Source organism: Rhinolophus sinicus, chromosome 5 (genome assembly GCF_057876585.1).
Source record: "Rhinolophus sinicus isolate RSI-liver-muscle chromosome 5, RSI-T2T, whole genome shotgun sequence".
Classification (NCBI taxonomy): Eukaryota; Metazoa; Chordata; class Mammalia; order Chiroptera; family Rhinolophidae; genus Rhinolophus; species Rhinolophus sinicus.
This window is the reverse complement of record NC_142505.1, coordinates 89,830,532-89,845,138: the sequence shown is the minus strand read 5'-3', so window position 1 is coordinate 89,845,138 and position 14,607 is coordinate 89,830,532. Positions and strand designations below refer to the sequence as shown.

Below are 14,607 nucleotides of genomic sequence, written 5' to 3'. Positions count from 1 at the left end.
GACCACCCATGGCCCCTAGGGACCACCAGGCTATTCTAATGCATTGGGAGAAGTGGCATCTAACCCCTCAAGTGCGGGGGGAGAGGGGGGAACTATAAGTGAAGACCCCATTGACAGGCCAGCTGTCTTTAACAGGAGAGTGATTGATGGGAGATTTTATACAACAGGCATTAGATTCGAGACCTAGGTTCAAATCCTGACTTTGACACTTTTTAGCTATGTGACCTTGGGCAAATTACTTACCCTTTCTTTGCTTCTTGGTTTCTCCAGCTGTAAGATACAGATGATGATAATAATTTTACCTACGTCATTGGGTTGTGTGAGAATTAAGTGAGATCATGGATATAAAGAGTACTGCATGGTACTTGGCACATAGTAGATGGTCAATCAATGCAAGCTATTGTATTATTATTACTACTCCCAAATTTCAATTTGGTATTAATTCAGGGGTTTTATTCCCCCCCCCCCCCCCAGGCAGGGTCTCCTTTGAGTTTAGGCTAAAAGCCAGTTTCTCTACGTATAGTACGTGACAACAACACTATTAATAGTAGTGATGGGACTGTTTACCTTCCCTATAGCCAGTGGCTGTGATGAAGGAGGAAGTCCAAGTTCTATCCCTGAGTGTCAAGCAAAAGAGCTTGAGCTTTTTACTGCAGGCAGTTGGTAGCCACTGAGAATTTTGGAGGAGAGGACTGACTTGATCGGGAGAATACAGATTTTTGTCCCTGAGGCTATACACTTGTAGGAATAAACCCTAAGGATAATGACAATCTAAGTTTAGTAACAATCATACGACTAGCTGTCATTTCATGAGAGCTTCTGATACACCTGGCACTATGCTAAGAGCTTCCCATGTCTGTTGTAATCCTTACAACAACCTCAGGAGGTAGGTACTATTATTATCCCCATTTTATAAATAAGAAAACTGGGGCATTGAGAGGTTCACTTAGGTAGCTAAGTCACACAGCGATGATAGCAAATGGCAGAGCTGGGCTGGAATACAGGCAATCTGGTTCCAGGGGTCTCACATTTAACCAGGACACATCTGTTGCGTTCCCTGAACCTGGAAGGAACTTGGAGCGTGGTGGGGGCGGGGGGGCGGGGGGGGTGTGTGCTGATGGGCAGCCTGTCATTCTCACTTTTAGGAGCCCTCCATTTATCTGGATCTCAGCACCCCCACTCTCTGTTTGATTCTTTGGGACTTCACCTCTTTCTTTGAAAATCTCATCTGGTGAGTGTGTGTGTGCGCGCTTGTATATGTGTGTATAAGAGAGAGAAACATCAGCTGACCAGTGAGGACGGAAGCCACGAGACATCAAAGTGGGCAGAGCCCCGGATGGATGGGCTGGAGGCAGGCCTGGGTCCCGTTAGGCTAATTCCTCCCGAGGCTGGCAGAGGCCATGGCGGGAACTTCTGAGAAGGTGGAGAACAAGTCCTTTCATAGGCCTCCCTTTGAGCTAGCCTTGAGGTGGGGCGGGGGGCGGGTAGGTGGAGGGTGGGGAACGTGCGGAGAGGCGAGGCCGCAGTCGGGCTGGGCAAACAGATTGGGCAGTGGCTGTGAGTACAGAGCACCCATTGTGTACCCAGAGCTCTGCTTTCAATAATCTACTTGGAAGAATGTTTCATTGAGCGCCAGAGAAAGGAGCCATTGAAATGCCCGGGCCAGGACCCCATGAAGGGTTAAAGGCAAGGGGCTAGGGGTGCCCGGGCTCTTGGTCTTCTGGGTTCTGATGTTTGATATGGGGATCCTGATACTAAGACACGGAGCACTCAGTGAGACCACCGCGCGGGCCAGAAGCAAGGGTCAGGGGGGATGTGTGCCTCTCCCGGAAGTACTAAAGGGGGTGCCCAGCATCTAAGAAGGAAACACTTTCCTTCCTAGAACCATTTTGCCCAAGTGATGTCCAGCAAGAGCTGGGCTTCAGATGCCCTGCTTCCTGTCCAGGGGGGAGAACAGCTCATCTGGCCTTCTTCCGTGGACCCTTAACTGTGGCCTTTGCAATACATTCTCCATAATGCAGCCAGCATGGCTTTCTTAAACACCTCCAACCTTTCCATTCATCATTAATTAATTATAATGAATGATGCCCTCGTTGAAGCATGGGAGTGAAAGTGAGAACCGGTGGTCTCTAGACTAGGCGACCTGTGGAACCTGTGGAATTTTCTCTTGTGGAGGTTTTTTTCAAAGAGAGAAGCTGCTCGTTAGGAGGACAGAGCTTCACTGTAGGAAAGGGCACCAGGGGTGAACATCTGTGCTCCCCTCACTGTGCTTCTTTCCGGAGGGCCACTCACCCTTCCGTGCTATAGAAGCTAATGGGCTTGAGGAGCAGGGAACATCTGTGGGCTGTGACAAGGAGGCAGGAGGTAGGTAAGGCTGGCCTGCCACTGAGGAGCGTGGTCCTGGGTTGCTGAGCCTGACCTCCAGCATCTTCGTTACCACGGAACCCTCTGCAGACATTATTGCCTTCCGAGCCTGCACCTTCAGGGAGCATGTTCTAGAACTGCAGCCAAGCATACCTATATCATGAACTTGTCATAGTAACCATTTTGGATGGAAACCTTAAAAAATAGCTGATGCCTTCCCCGGCTTTCTTAGAAAGAGGATTCTGAACTGAATTTAAACTCTGGAGGGCAACCCATCCTTCAGCTCTGGGCTGGGCTGTGATTGAGTGATGGCCTTGGGTCTGTTTAGGTAAATATGGCGCTTTGCTCCTGTACCACATGGCCCCAAACTCCCAGCCTTTGGAATTCATCAGTCTGATTCTTATGTTTATCCTTTTGCTTCTCCCTAATGTTTTCACTTTGAAACTGTATTAGTATAAAACAGGCGGTTGCCTCAAGCCCTCTTCTTATATATTCTTTCCGAGCTGCTTCCAATCTTCTTAGGCTGGGAAATGAAATCATTAGCCTCGTAAGAAATGTGTATGAAGTAAGAGTCCATAGGCTTGGAGTGAGGCAGGCTTAAGTGGCTCTCCTCTGAGTTAAGGGACTGAACTCTGACACTTTTGACTGTTCAGAGGTCTTTTATGTTTTCTCTTAGGTCCTTGATTTGGTCCAGCCTAGACAAATTGACCTCCAGAGGATGACAGCATGTATAATCTAGGCAAAAGATTTTTGCCAGGGTCAATGAAGTCAGAAAAAAACACACAAACCTGTACTAAGATAATTTTAGTTCCAAGGTGGCCAAACACACACACACACACACACACACACACACACACACACACACACACACACAACTTAGCAATGAAAGCCAAAGCCACAAACAGACTCACCCAGTTTTTCACTTTTATATCTCTGTGTCCTAAAAAATTTTCTGGAGATAAATAATTAGAACCATAGCATGTTCAAATTGGAAAGCACTTTTAAAGTCCTTTAATTTTGCTCCCCATTTTAGTTCAGGAGTCTCTCCTGTTACCTCCTGGACAGATGGGCACTTGACTGCCTTCTTGCATAATTCCAGTAAGGAGGAGCTCAGTGCTTTTTGAAGTCTAATTTAATCAATGGAAATCTCTGACAGAAAGTAACCACACTGTTTCCCTGCCACATCTGATCCGTATTTCTTGTGCAGATGTTAGATTTCTCCCAGTGTTTTAATGTGGCTATCTTTTGGGGGTTATGGGGTGAGCTTCACACCTATGTGAACCGGGGTACAGATCATAACCTGTATGGGATAGATTTTCTGCTGTCAATCATCTTGGAAGCAGGTGGGTCCCAAGACAGAAACAGCAAAAGCTAGCTTCTGTTTCTGAGGCTTACTTCTTGGATCTGACCTTGAGACATCTTGGAGTTCTTGAGTCTACCTGGATGGGGGTAGGGCTAATAGACATTATCCCAGGGAAGAAGGCAGGCAAGCATTCTTTAGAGGACACAAAGGGAAGATGAGTGAGTCACATATTGAAAGCGATGACCTGAATTCACATTACTCTTTGTGGTATTTCCCCTTTGTCAACCCTGAGCCTTTGGAAATGTCTGGTTTAAACATTCCAGCCTGGCCCTGTTGTGTAATGGCATTAAAAGAAGAGTTGAGGGTCAGTGTTTATTTCCCTAGAACATTAGAGGAGGAATGGTGCTCTCTGAGGCCACTGTGGGTTTGGGGGATTACTGAGGGACTCTTAAAAGAAATGTGAATATGAGGAAAAAGATTTAGGCCCGAGAGGTCCACCCACTCTTCTCCACATGTGATTCACCCATCACTGCCATCCTTTTATTAAGCAAGTTGCTAGATTTCCTACAAAAGTAATCCCTTAAATTGGGCTGAAATCTGTCTCCCAGTCATTTTTACCCACAGGACTTAGTCTTTTGTCTCAGAAGCACAGTGGACAATCACGGTAACCACTCATATTCACTGAGTGCTTACTACATGCAGGGCCCTTTATGGAGCACTGTATTGTATCGCACTTATATTATCATCCCATTTTACAGATGGAGAAATTGAGACTGAGGGAGGCAAAAGAACTTGTCCAAGGCCTGATTGAACTCAAGCAGTCTGCTGTCAGAGCCGACAGTCATGAACTCTCAGAAATTCTGCTTGTTTTGTCCCTGTGACAGCCTCACAGAGATCCGCAGCCTGTGAGCTTGCCTCCCAGACGTTTTTCCTTCTGGGCTGAATCGCCACCACACCCCCCTTGCCATTTCTCCTTGTGCCATTTCTCTAGTTCCTCCTGACCAAAGTCTGGCACAACACAAAGGATGCAAAACTGCAGTCCATCTGACACCTCGGTCACTTGTCCCATTTTAACCCCCAGGACAGCGTCAGGAGGAAGCACTGTTTTAGCAGCCTTCCCCTCAGGAGGCTGTATTTTTCCTGTCTGCCCTCAACATTTCTTCTTCTAGAACAACAGGCTCAGTTTTCCCTTCTGATAAATCTGGTCACCCTATATATGGGGCTTTGAGCAAATTGGAGCAGCGGCCCCGCGCAGCCCTCATTTCAAAACGCAGATTGACTGGGGCTGCTATTTTGGAGGTCTGGTTTCTTTCCCCCTACACGGTGGTTTTAAGGAAGAGGGAAAGGATCATGACAGACTACTGGCAAGGGAACGATCCTAGGAGAAAAGACACACCTGGGCGGTCTTTGTTTCCCAAAGTTCATAAAACACTGGGCTTTCGAGAAGCTCTGTAAAAAAGAGGGTCCTTGGTCACAAAAAATTGGGAAATACAGTTTACCAACCTCCCTTCTGGAGATTGGCATATTAAACATTTGACGTCCTGGTAGTAAAGAAACCTAACTAGTGTTGTTTAACTCAGTTTTCCCATTTAAAAAGGTAGCCTAGTAAAACTTTGGAAAACAGTGATGCAAAGCAGAAGTTGCAAACGGTCACCCAATAGCCTAAAACGATCCTCAGGTTTGATTTGCCTGTGCAGTGCTTACTTTTGCTTTAAATTAGTGACTGGCACTTAACAATTGGAATATTTCTCATAATAACCTGCATTTGTTTGTTCTTAAAAAATCAGGAGATCCAGACATATTGGTCCACATTCTTCCCCTGCCTTCCTCTGGCAATAAAGCACCCCCCTCACCCGCACCCCCATCACCCCCCACCCCCGCTTACTCATTTATGATACTTGCCTGGTCCAGGTTCTCCCAAGCTTACTTTCTCTGTCATGGAGATTTCCTTGAGTGGGAGTTAGTCTGGATAACCTTGAGGCCCATTCGTCCATTCATTCCTATGACATATACTAATTGAGCTTCTAGATCCTGCGGATACAAGATGTGTACAAAAGCCCTTGCCCTCTGGATTCTAGCGCTGGCATTCTAAGATTCCAGTTGTGAATTGCAGAATGAGGAGGGGGAGGGGATGGGGAGAGGGAGATTGGCAAGGCCAGAATAGCTTCCTGATTTCCAGCCCCTGGTGCTTGCCAAAGTCGTCCCCTGTTTTCCACTGATCTCTCTACTGCCACTCAAACAGCCACCGTGAGCCCAGGGGAAGAAGAGCTTGACTTGTCCTGTGACATAGCCGAGTTCCCGCCCATCTCAGGGCCTCAGTTTCTCTCACTGTAGATGACCGGATTGGAATAGAAAATTCTGTGCGTGCCTTACAGGGCTGGCACTCAGAGATGCTAAGACTCCATGATCGAGGAATGTCTGACCGGGCCATTCCGGAACTGTTCCATCGAATTCCAAGCAGCCCCCTCCCTCCTTTCCCTAGTCCGGGCCAGGGCGGGGTATGGAGCCAGAGGGCCGAGCGGGCCTGGGCTTCCCGCCCGGGGGCGGAGCCGCCGCTCGGCGTTCCGCCCCTCCACCTGGGACTCGGCCCCGGCAGATGTTACAACTTTTTCGCATTCTCTCCCGCGGTGTCACCCCCAGACCCGCCCAACTCGTGCCTCCCACCCCTTTCCCGCTGGGGTCCTGCCCACCTCCCTGCGGGGAGCCCAACTGTTCTCAGGACTCCGGGCGGGGCGAGAGGCCGGGCTGGGGGCTGGAGGGTCGGGAGGAGGAGAAAGGGAAAGCAGAGGCAAGAGAAATTAGGAGACGGGAGAAATCGAGGGCTAGAGAAGGAAGAGGAGAGTCCGAGGATGGTGGAGAGCACTTTTTGGAAGTCGCCACGCCGCGTCTCAGGCTGGCCGGGCTGAGCTGGGGGAGAGGGAGCGAGGGAAGCGCAGGGCAGGCGACAGGGCGGCGAGAGGCATCTCAGCGCCGGCCTGACCTCCCCTGAGCGTCGGGCTGCGGCCGGGCAGGTCCAACCTCGCCGTCTGGCCGCCAGCCCCGGACCATTCGCTAGTCCGCCCCCGGGGGCGCTGAGCGCTCTCGAAGCCTCCAGGCCAGCTGACCCGCGGGCGTGCAGACCGTGCGCCCTGGGCGCGCGCGGCGGTGAGGCCCGGGGAGCCCTGTGCGCCGGGGCACGCGGGCAGGCATGGCGATGCACGCCCTCACCGGCTTCTCGCTGGTCAGCCTGCTCAGCTTTGGCTACCTGTCCTGGGACTGGGCCAAGCCGAGCCTGGTGGCCGACGGGCCCGGCGAGGCCGGCGAGGAGCCCTCGGCCGCTCCTCCCCAGCCTCCCCACATCATCTTCATCCTCACCGACGACCAGGGTTACCACGACGTGGGCTACCATGGCTCAGATATCGAGACTCCTACGCTGGACCGGCTGGCCGCCGAGGGTGTCAAGTTGGAGAATTATTATATCCAGCCCATCTGCACGCCTTCCCGGAGCCAACTTCTCACCGGCAGGTAGGCATGGCCTAGCACGCTGGGGCTGGCTGTCCAAGCCGCAAATAAACCCAGTCGTAGATTTCCCTTACATTTACAATCGTCCCTCAGGGATCTGGGAAACCAGGTCGACAGGCCAATTCTGTCTCCAATTGGCTGTGATCATTAGTAAGTCCTTTGCCCTCTCTGGGCCTCAGTTTCCCCGCCTGTACACTGAATAGGTTGGATCACCTTTGAGGTCTTCTCCCGCTGTTATTCTAGGATACTCACTCTGCCCACCATGTAAAGGAGACATCGGTCATCCCTTTGTTAGAGGAACATAGCAGCCTCTGACACTTAGGTTTGAATGCTGCTTCTGCTTACACACCCTGAGACCCTGAGCAAATGACTTAACATTTCTAAGCCTCAGTTCTCTTGTCCATAAAATGGGGTGAAGAACAGCTTTTATCTTGACAAGCAGTGGTAAGGATGGAATCAGTTGCATGTAACCTGCTTGGCTGTCAATGAGTGACAGCCTCTATATCACTGGAGGGATTAGGGTCCCCAAACTATGACTACATTAGGAAGAGACCAAGGAGTTGATAGCTGGAGTGAGTGAAAGACACATACAGGGTGCCGTGACCTACTCGGTAGACTTAGTCTACTTACTTCATTTCTCCAAGCCTCTGTTTTTTCATCTGCAAAATCCTCCCAAATTGGCTGGGAGCCCCAAGGAGATGTACTGCTTTCTCCATAAGGAGTTGTCCACAGGCAAGGAGGCAGGATTACAGGATTAAAAGAGCAAGGAAACAGGAGGTGTGGGTGTAGAAAGCAAACTCTGGCCACTTAGGAGAAAATCCTTTGGCAGGGCTGAAGCTAATCCTCCTTGGATGGGGTCCAAGGCCTGCTTTCTCCCAAGTTCCACCCAAAAGCCACTAGTGTGATCTCAGGAACGAACTAGAACCTTAATCTGTTTCCTGGATGGGAGAAACTGAGGCCTGGAATCAGGGAGGGTCCAACTCATGCCGGTGCCCAACTTCAGGGCCTGTAGGAAAGCGGACCGAGAGGCCAGGTGCTTGGCAGGGGTCCTGGAGCTGGGAGTCAAATAGCTGCCTTTTCTTCCTGCAACCTGGTCTTCAGCATTTAGATCCAGCAACAGAGAGAGAGAGAGAACTGGAGAAAGAAGAAGAGGGGCCAGTGTATGTGTTGTGAGTTGCAGTGGTGGTGACAACTAAACGGTGACTAACCTCCAGCAGTGGGAGGAGGAATCTGCATTCCCAGGAGTTGTGCACAAGTTCGCATTTCTGTCCTGAGAGGTGACTTTTGGTTTTAGCAGGAGAATGAACAGCCAACAGGGCAGCATTCCAGCCCCCTGATCTGTGAAGTTAGCTGAGCGTGGCTGGGCAGCGGCTGCCCTCCGCCCCCTGCAGCTGGCTCCATCTGACTGGTGCTGACTACTCTCATTAGTGTTTGTTAATGCATCCAGTCGTGTTTGGAGAGAGCCAAAGTTTCTCATGTTACTCACTTGCACACGGGCTTCAGTGACTCTAAGCCGGCCCACCCACTTTACAAAGCAGTGCTCTATGGTGCCTAGACCCTAGAAAGAGGCTCAGCCCTGACTCAGGGCCCTAGGGTACCTGTTGTATCAAATCTAATAATTCATTAGCTTGGTGGAGGTCTGCAGAGGCCATAGCACCAAGAGACTTTGAGCATGAGTTGTGTAGACCTGGGTTCAAAGCTCAGCTCCCCTGCTTGCCAGCTGTCTGAACTTGGGCCTGTTGCTGCACTTTTGGAAACCTCAGTTTCATCATCTGTAGAATGGGGGCAATAATAGTCTTCCCTGTAGGTTTTTTTTAAACGAGGATTAAATGAAATAGTGTATGTGGAATATAGTATTAAAAATGGCAGTAGTAGCTAATGATAGCTAACAGCAATAACAGCTTTAAGATAAGGTAACCAAAACAGAAAAACCCACCCCAGTGCCCAGGTTAAAGGGGTCAAGTATTCAGGTCTTGGCTTAACTTGGATGCCCCAGGGGAGAAAAAAGGTGTGGGCTTCTAATACCCTTGTGAAGTTCCAGGCTTCTTTACTCTGGACTTTTAAGATCTTAGTAAAGGCAAGACCCAATAAGCAGACCCCATGGGGGCCTTGACCACAGCGGGGGGGGGGGGGTAGGGGGGGGGAATGGGATTTGAATGAGTGAATGAGGAATGCAGGATTCTGCGAATCATTTGCTTCTGCTTCAGGGTGTTAACCTGGGTGAGTGACCCAGATCCAGGGGCCACGTGAACTTAGATTCATTTCATACAATTTGGGAACTGGAAGATTTTTAAAGATCTCCCATTTCAACCAACTCACTCTACACATGAGCAAACTGAGGCCCCCATTAGGGAAGGAAAGTGGCAGCCTAGTTTGCCGGAAAAGGGTCTGTGCTTGGACTGCTTGCATTTATGTTCAAGTCCTGACTCTGCCCCTGACCACTGAATAATCTTGCACAAGTCCCTCCTCTCCTCTGGATCTTTCTTCCAGAGAAGATGAATAAGCAGGTGACTTGGGTCCCTTCTGGCTCTAAAATTCTCTGAGTATCATTCATTCACTCATTCATTCATTCCATAAGTAATTGAGTGTCCTTTAAATACCACTTGAGTGCTAGGAATACAAAGTTGAGTAAAGGACAGTCCTATTACATATCCCTGGTCTGAGAGCATATACGCTGAGTAGAATCTCATGGCCACATAGGACAATGATCATGGGTACTAAATGCTGGGGGAACCCAGAAGCAAAAGTGTCTCATTCTTTGAGAGAGTTGTGAGAAACTTTCCAATGGGGGTAACATTTGGGCTGGGCTTTGAACAGTGAGTAGGAGTTTGCCTGGGAGAGCAGGACTTGCTCTAGGCCTCATAGCAAGTTAGTGGCTTAGAACTTAGAAGTCTCTGAAGACTGCCGGGGAGACAAATCCCAACTCCAGTTACTAATTGTGTGAATCACTGGGCAAGGGATTATTTTCCTGAGCCTCAGTTTCCTTATTTGGGAAATGGGAGTAATAATGATTGATACACACCCCATAGGTTGCAGTGAGGATTTAGTGAGATAATTCATAAAGGGTCTTGGTGCGATGCTGAGCACATAGTGAGGGTTTGGTGTGAGCTATTATTACTTATTATTATTATATATTATTTTGTTCTCATGATTAACATGGGTTCTACTCTTAACTCCCCAGCTTCCTAGCTGTGTGATCCTGGGTGAGTGGCGTAACCATTCTGAGCTTTAATCTCCTCATCTGTAAAATAACAATAATATCTGCTTCAGATGGTTTTGAGGATTCAGTGAGATAACGCATTTGAAGTGTTAGCACATTTGATAATACCTGCTGGTTATTGTCCCTATGTTTGCTGATAGCACTGGGACCAGAGCCCACCTCAGGGTGAGTATTAGGGGTTGGGTGGACAGAGCAGTGTGGTTTGTAGCTCACCTGTGCCTTCTATGCCCTCTCCTCTTCCCACCAGGTACCAGATCCACACAGGGCTTCAGCACTCCATCATCCGCCCTCGGCAACCCAACTGTCTGCCCCTGGACCAGGTGACACTGCCCCAGAAGCTGCAGGAGGCAGGTTACTCTACCCACATGGTGGGCAAGTGGCACCTGGGCTTCTATCGGAAGGAGTGCCTGCCCACCCGCCGGGGCTTTGATACTTTCCTGGGCTCACTCACAGGCAATGTGGACTATTACACCTATGACAACTGTGACGGCCCAGGGATATGCGGCTTTGACCTGCATGAGGGCGAGAGTGTTGCCTGGGGGCTCAGCGGCCAGTACTCTACCATGCTCTATGCCCAGCGCGTCAGCCACATCCTCGCCAGCCACAGCCCTCGGCGGCCCCTCTTCCTCTACGTGGCCTTCCAGGCAGTTCACACGCCCCTGCAGTCCCCGCGCGAGTACCTCTACCGTTACCGCACCATGGGCAATGTGGCCCGGCGGAAGTACGCTGCCATGGTGACATGCATGGATGAGGCCGTGCGCAATATCACCTGGGCCCTCAAGCGCTATGGTTTCTACAACAACAGTGTCATCATCTTCTCCAGTGACAATGGCGGCCAGACATTCTCAGGAGGCAGCAACTGGCCATTGCGAGGACGCAAGGGCACTTACTGGGAAGGTGGCGTGCGGGGCCTGGGTTTCGTCCACAGCCCCCTGCTCAAGCGAAAGCGCCGGACCAGCCGGGCGCTGCTGCACATTACTGATTGGTACCCAACCCTGGTGAGTCTGGCAGGTGGCACCGCCTCGGCAGATGATGGGCTAGATGGCTATGACGTGTGGCCAGCCATCAGCGAGGGCCGGGCCTCACCGCGCACAGAGATCCTGCACAACATCGACCCGCTCTACAACCACGCCCGGCACGGCTCCCTGGAGGGTGGCTTTGGCATCTGGAACACTGCTGTGCAGGCTGCCATCCGTGTGGGCGAGTGGAAGCTGCTGACCGGAGACCCCGGCTATGGTGACTGGATCCCACCTCAGACGCTGGCTGCCTTCCCTGGCAGCTGGTGGAACCTGGAGCGGATGGCCAGTGCCCGCCAGGCTGTGTGGCTCTTCAATATCAGCGCGGACCCCTACGAGCGGGAGGACCTAGCGGGCCAGCGGCCCGACGTGGTCCGTGCCCTGCTGTCCCGCCTGGTGGACTATAACCGCACCGCCATCCCTGTGCGCTACCCGGCTGAGAATCCCCGAGCCCATCCTGACTTTAATGGGGGTGCTTGGGGGCCCTGGGCCACTGATGATGAAGAAGAAGAGGACGAGGAGGAAGCTAGGGCTCGAAGCTTCTCCCGGGGGCGCCGCAAGAAAAAATGCAAGATTTGCAAGCTTCGATCCTTTTTTCGTAAACTCAACACCAGACTGATGTCCCACCGGATCTGATGGGGGGGAGGGGAAGATCTCTGCTCCCCTAGATAGACTCCCCTACTCAAGCCTGGTCCTGTTCCTCCCCAGGGAGGGGCCTGAGGTCATGTCCCCATCTGCAGGGAAACGGAGGGGGTACAGCCCCTTCTGTTGAAGGGTGGGGAGCTTGGCTTGGGGGTGGCAGGAGAATGAACTAGATTGGGATTCCTGGGCCCCAGTCTTGCCTCTCCATTGATTTGTTCTGTGACCTCGGGTGACCTGCACAAGCTCTCTGGGCCTCAGTTTCCTCACCTGTGAAATGAGCTCTAATGACTGTGGTTTCGTGGTGTGGACCTGGTTGGTGCCTGGGGCCATGGGGGAGTTCTCGCCAAACTTACCACCTCCCTCCCAACTCACTGAAGGCCTCACCCTTGAACCCTGACCTCTGTGATACTGCTTGGGTTGGGGGCCACATGGAGGCAGCTTTAGGCCTGGACCCCAGCCAAGGCATGGCCATTTGCCTGCTCTGAAGGGACCCCTGAGTATTGAAGGTGGAGGTGCAAGAATCGGGGGGTGACCTTCCTGGGTCCTCACATAGCCTGGGCCAGTCCTGGGGCGGGACTGGTGGTAGGGGCTGTGGTGGAGAGCTCTCCTGCCTGTTCCCAGAACTCAGAGGAATTGGCCCAGCTGTTGGTGCTGCAGGACCAAGGGTGGTGGACCAAACAGCTGTGAAAAGAGCCCTGGAACCAACAATCAGGACACCTGGGCTCTGCTTTGACCTTGGGCCCAGTCTTTCCCCTCTGGGCCTCCATTTCCCCACCTGCAAATGGTGATGCTAAGCCCTGGCTCTGCCTACCTCACAGGGCTATAGAGGACTGGCCAGGTTAGCGGTGGTGGGGGAGCCGTGAAGTTGATTAAAATGCAGTAACACAAAAGCAAGGACTGGAGTGCTGTCTATGAGCACATGTGGGTGTGGGCACATGTGTCCTGAGGGCAGGGGTGAGCTCACTGCTGGCTGAGTGAATGGGAGGGCAGCCTGGCCATGCGGTGGAACATGTGGGTTCTGGTTCTGTCCTGGCACAGATCCACTGTGTGACCTTAGGCAAATTCTAACCCTCTCTGGGCCTCAGTGCCCCCTGTGTTTGGTGGATGATCTAAGAGCCCTGCCCTGTTGGCCATTCTGGGCTCCCATGTGTGTGTGTGTGTGTGTGTGTGTGTGTGTGTGTGTGTGTGTTGGGGGGATTTGCCTGAGTGGCAGGAGGAGGGACATGGGTGTTTCGGAGCCTGCTTGCTGCATAGCATGCCTCCATCCGCACACTGCGTTCTGCATCTCTCCCTTCAGGTTCCAGTGAGCACGGCGTGTGTAGGCGAAAGCCCTGCTGTGAATTTTGAAAATAGTTATTTTTGTCACTGGCAAAGGAGGCCTGTTAGGACTCGTCAGCTTGTGGATAAGCAGGACGGGTGGGGCGGGGTGGGATGGGGTGGGGTGCAGTGCAGTGGAGGGGGTTCAGGTCTTAGTTACAGAGCTGCATCCCCACTGCAGAGATGGCTCAGCCCAGGAGTTAGTGTCTGGCCTGGGGCTGCAGGGCAGAGGTGATTGTCCATGTCCTGGAGCCCTTCCTCCCAGCCCTGTTCTTTACCTCTACAGCTGCCCCCCAACTAGAACTTTGTCTTTCTCCAGGATGTTGCTGCTGGGGCCGTGGTGGGCAGAGGCCAGGACTGGCTGAGGCCTCTGGATTGCAGCCAGCCCTCGTGCTGGCTTAGGAGGGAGACTCGGAAGAAGTCACCCACTGGGATAGTGTCCCAGGCCCAGGATACTCCAGAAAGGGGTTATCTGCAGTCCCCCCTTTACCCAGGATACTCTAGCTCTGCCGGGGGGGCTTGTCCCAACTGCGTGGGCTGTGCCCTTCCAGAGTGGCGGGGCTCCCCTGCAGCTCCAGGCTTGCGTCAGTTGGGTGGAGTCCTTGTTATACCTGCTGAGTGGGCCCTGCCCCAGATGACCCAGCCTCCAGCTCCAGGCCTGTTTCTCTTCTTGTGCCCTGGACTTTTGGGGCCACAAGTGCAGGACCATAGAAAGCCCTTTCTATTCTCCCCCAGGCACCAAGACCCACCCCCTGTGGTCTACCTGGCCTCAAACATGGAGAGCCCCGCTGGGGCTGGTGGTGGCCTCCTGCTCCTGTTTCTGAGAAAGGTTCAGTCTAATCTCCAACCCAGCCTAGAGCTTGCCTGGCTGAGTCCCACCTAAGCCAGAGCCCAGCAAACAGCCCAGGAGCCCCACTCCAGCTTCAGCCTGAGACCTGATCCACAGCTCAGCAGTCCCCAAACCTGCCTAACCAGGGCCCTGGCAACTGGCCTGATTGAGTGACCAAGACTATGGGCATTGTGGTGAAAGGCTCAGCCCACTTGCTGTGGCTTCTACTCCGTCCAGCAATCAGCATGGCACCTGCCATCACTACCTGCCTCTCGTTCCCCCCAGTCAGGGCACCTGGGTCTGCACTCTGTGTCAGGCCCCTGACCGATATCACCAAGCAGATGCTTATACCACCTGTGGAGGAGAGGGATGCAAGGGAGGGGAGACCAGAGGCAGCTGGGGCCCCTTGGGTCAC

The 14,607-nt window shown here is 52.2% G+C and overlaps 1 protein-coding gene across 1 annotated transcript; it reads left to right on the top strand.

Annotated features, from left to right (window-relative positions):
• The first annotated feature begins 6,235 nt into the window (after window positions 1-6,235).
• On the top strand, window positions 6,236-12,958 carry ARSI (arylsulfatase family member I). Its single transcript, XM_019734287.3, has 2 exons — window positions 6,236-7,171; window positions 10,636-12,958. Exons 1-2 carry the CDS (start codon window positions 6,855-6,857, stop codon window positions 12,038-12,040), a joined length of 1,722 nt encoding a protein of 573 aa, XP_019589846.2. The 5' UTR covers window positions 6,236-6,854; the 3' UTR covers window positions 12,041-12,958.
• Window positions 12,959-14,607: the final 1,649 nt, after the last annotated feature.

What these genes read in the sequence shown, in the direction of transcription:
- ARSI (XM_019734287.3), top strand. Translation starts at nt 6,855, where the DNA reads ATGGCGATGCACGCCCTCACCGGCTTCTCGCTGGTCAGCCTGCTCAGC. An exon ending in AGCCAACTTCTCACCGGCAG is followed by an intron (nt 7,172 to 10,635) that starts GTAGGCATGGCC and finishes TCTTCCCACCAG; the next exon opens with GTACCAGATCCACACAGGGC.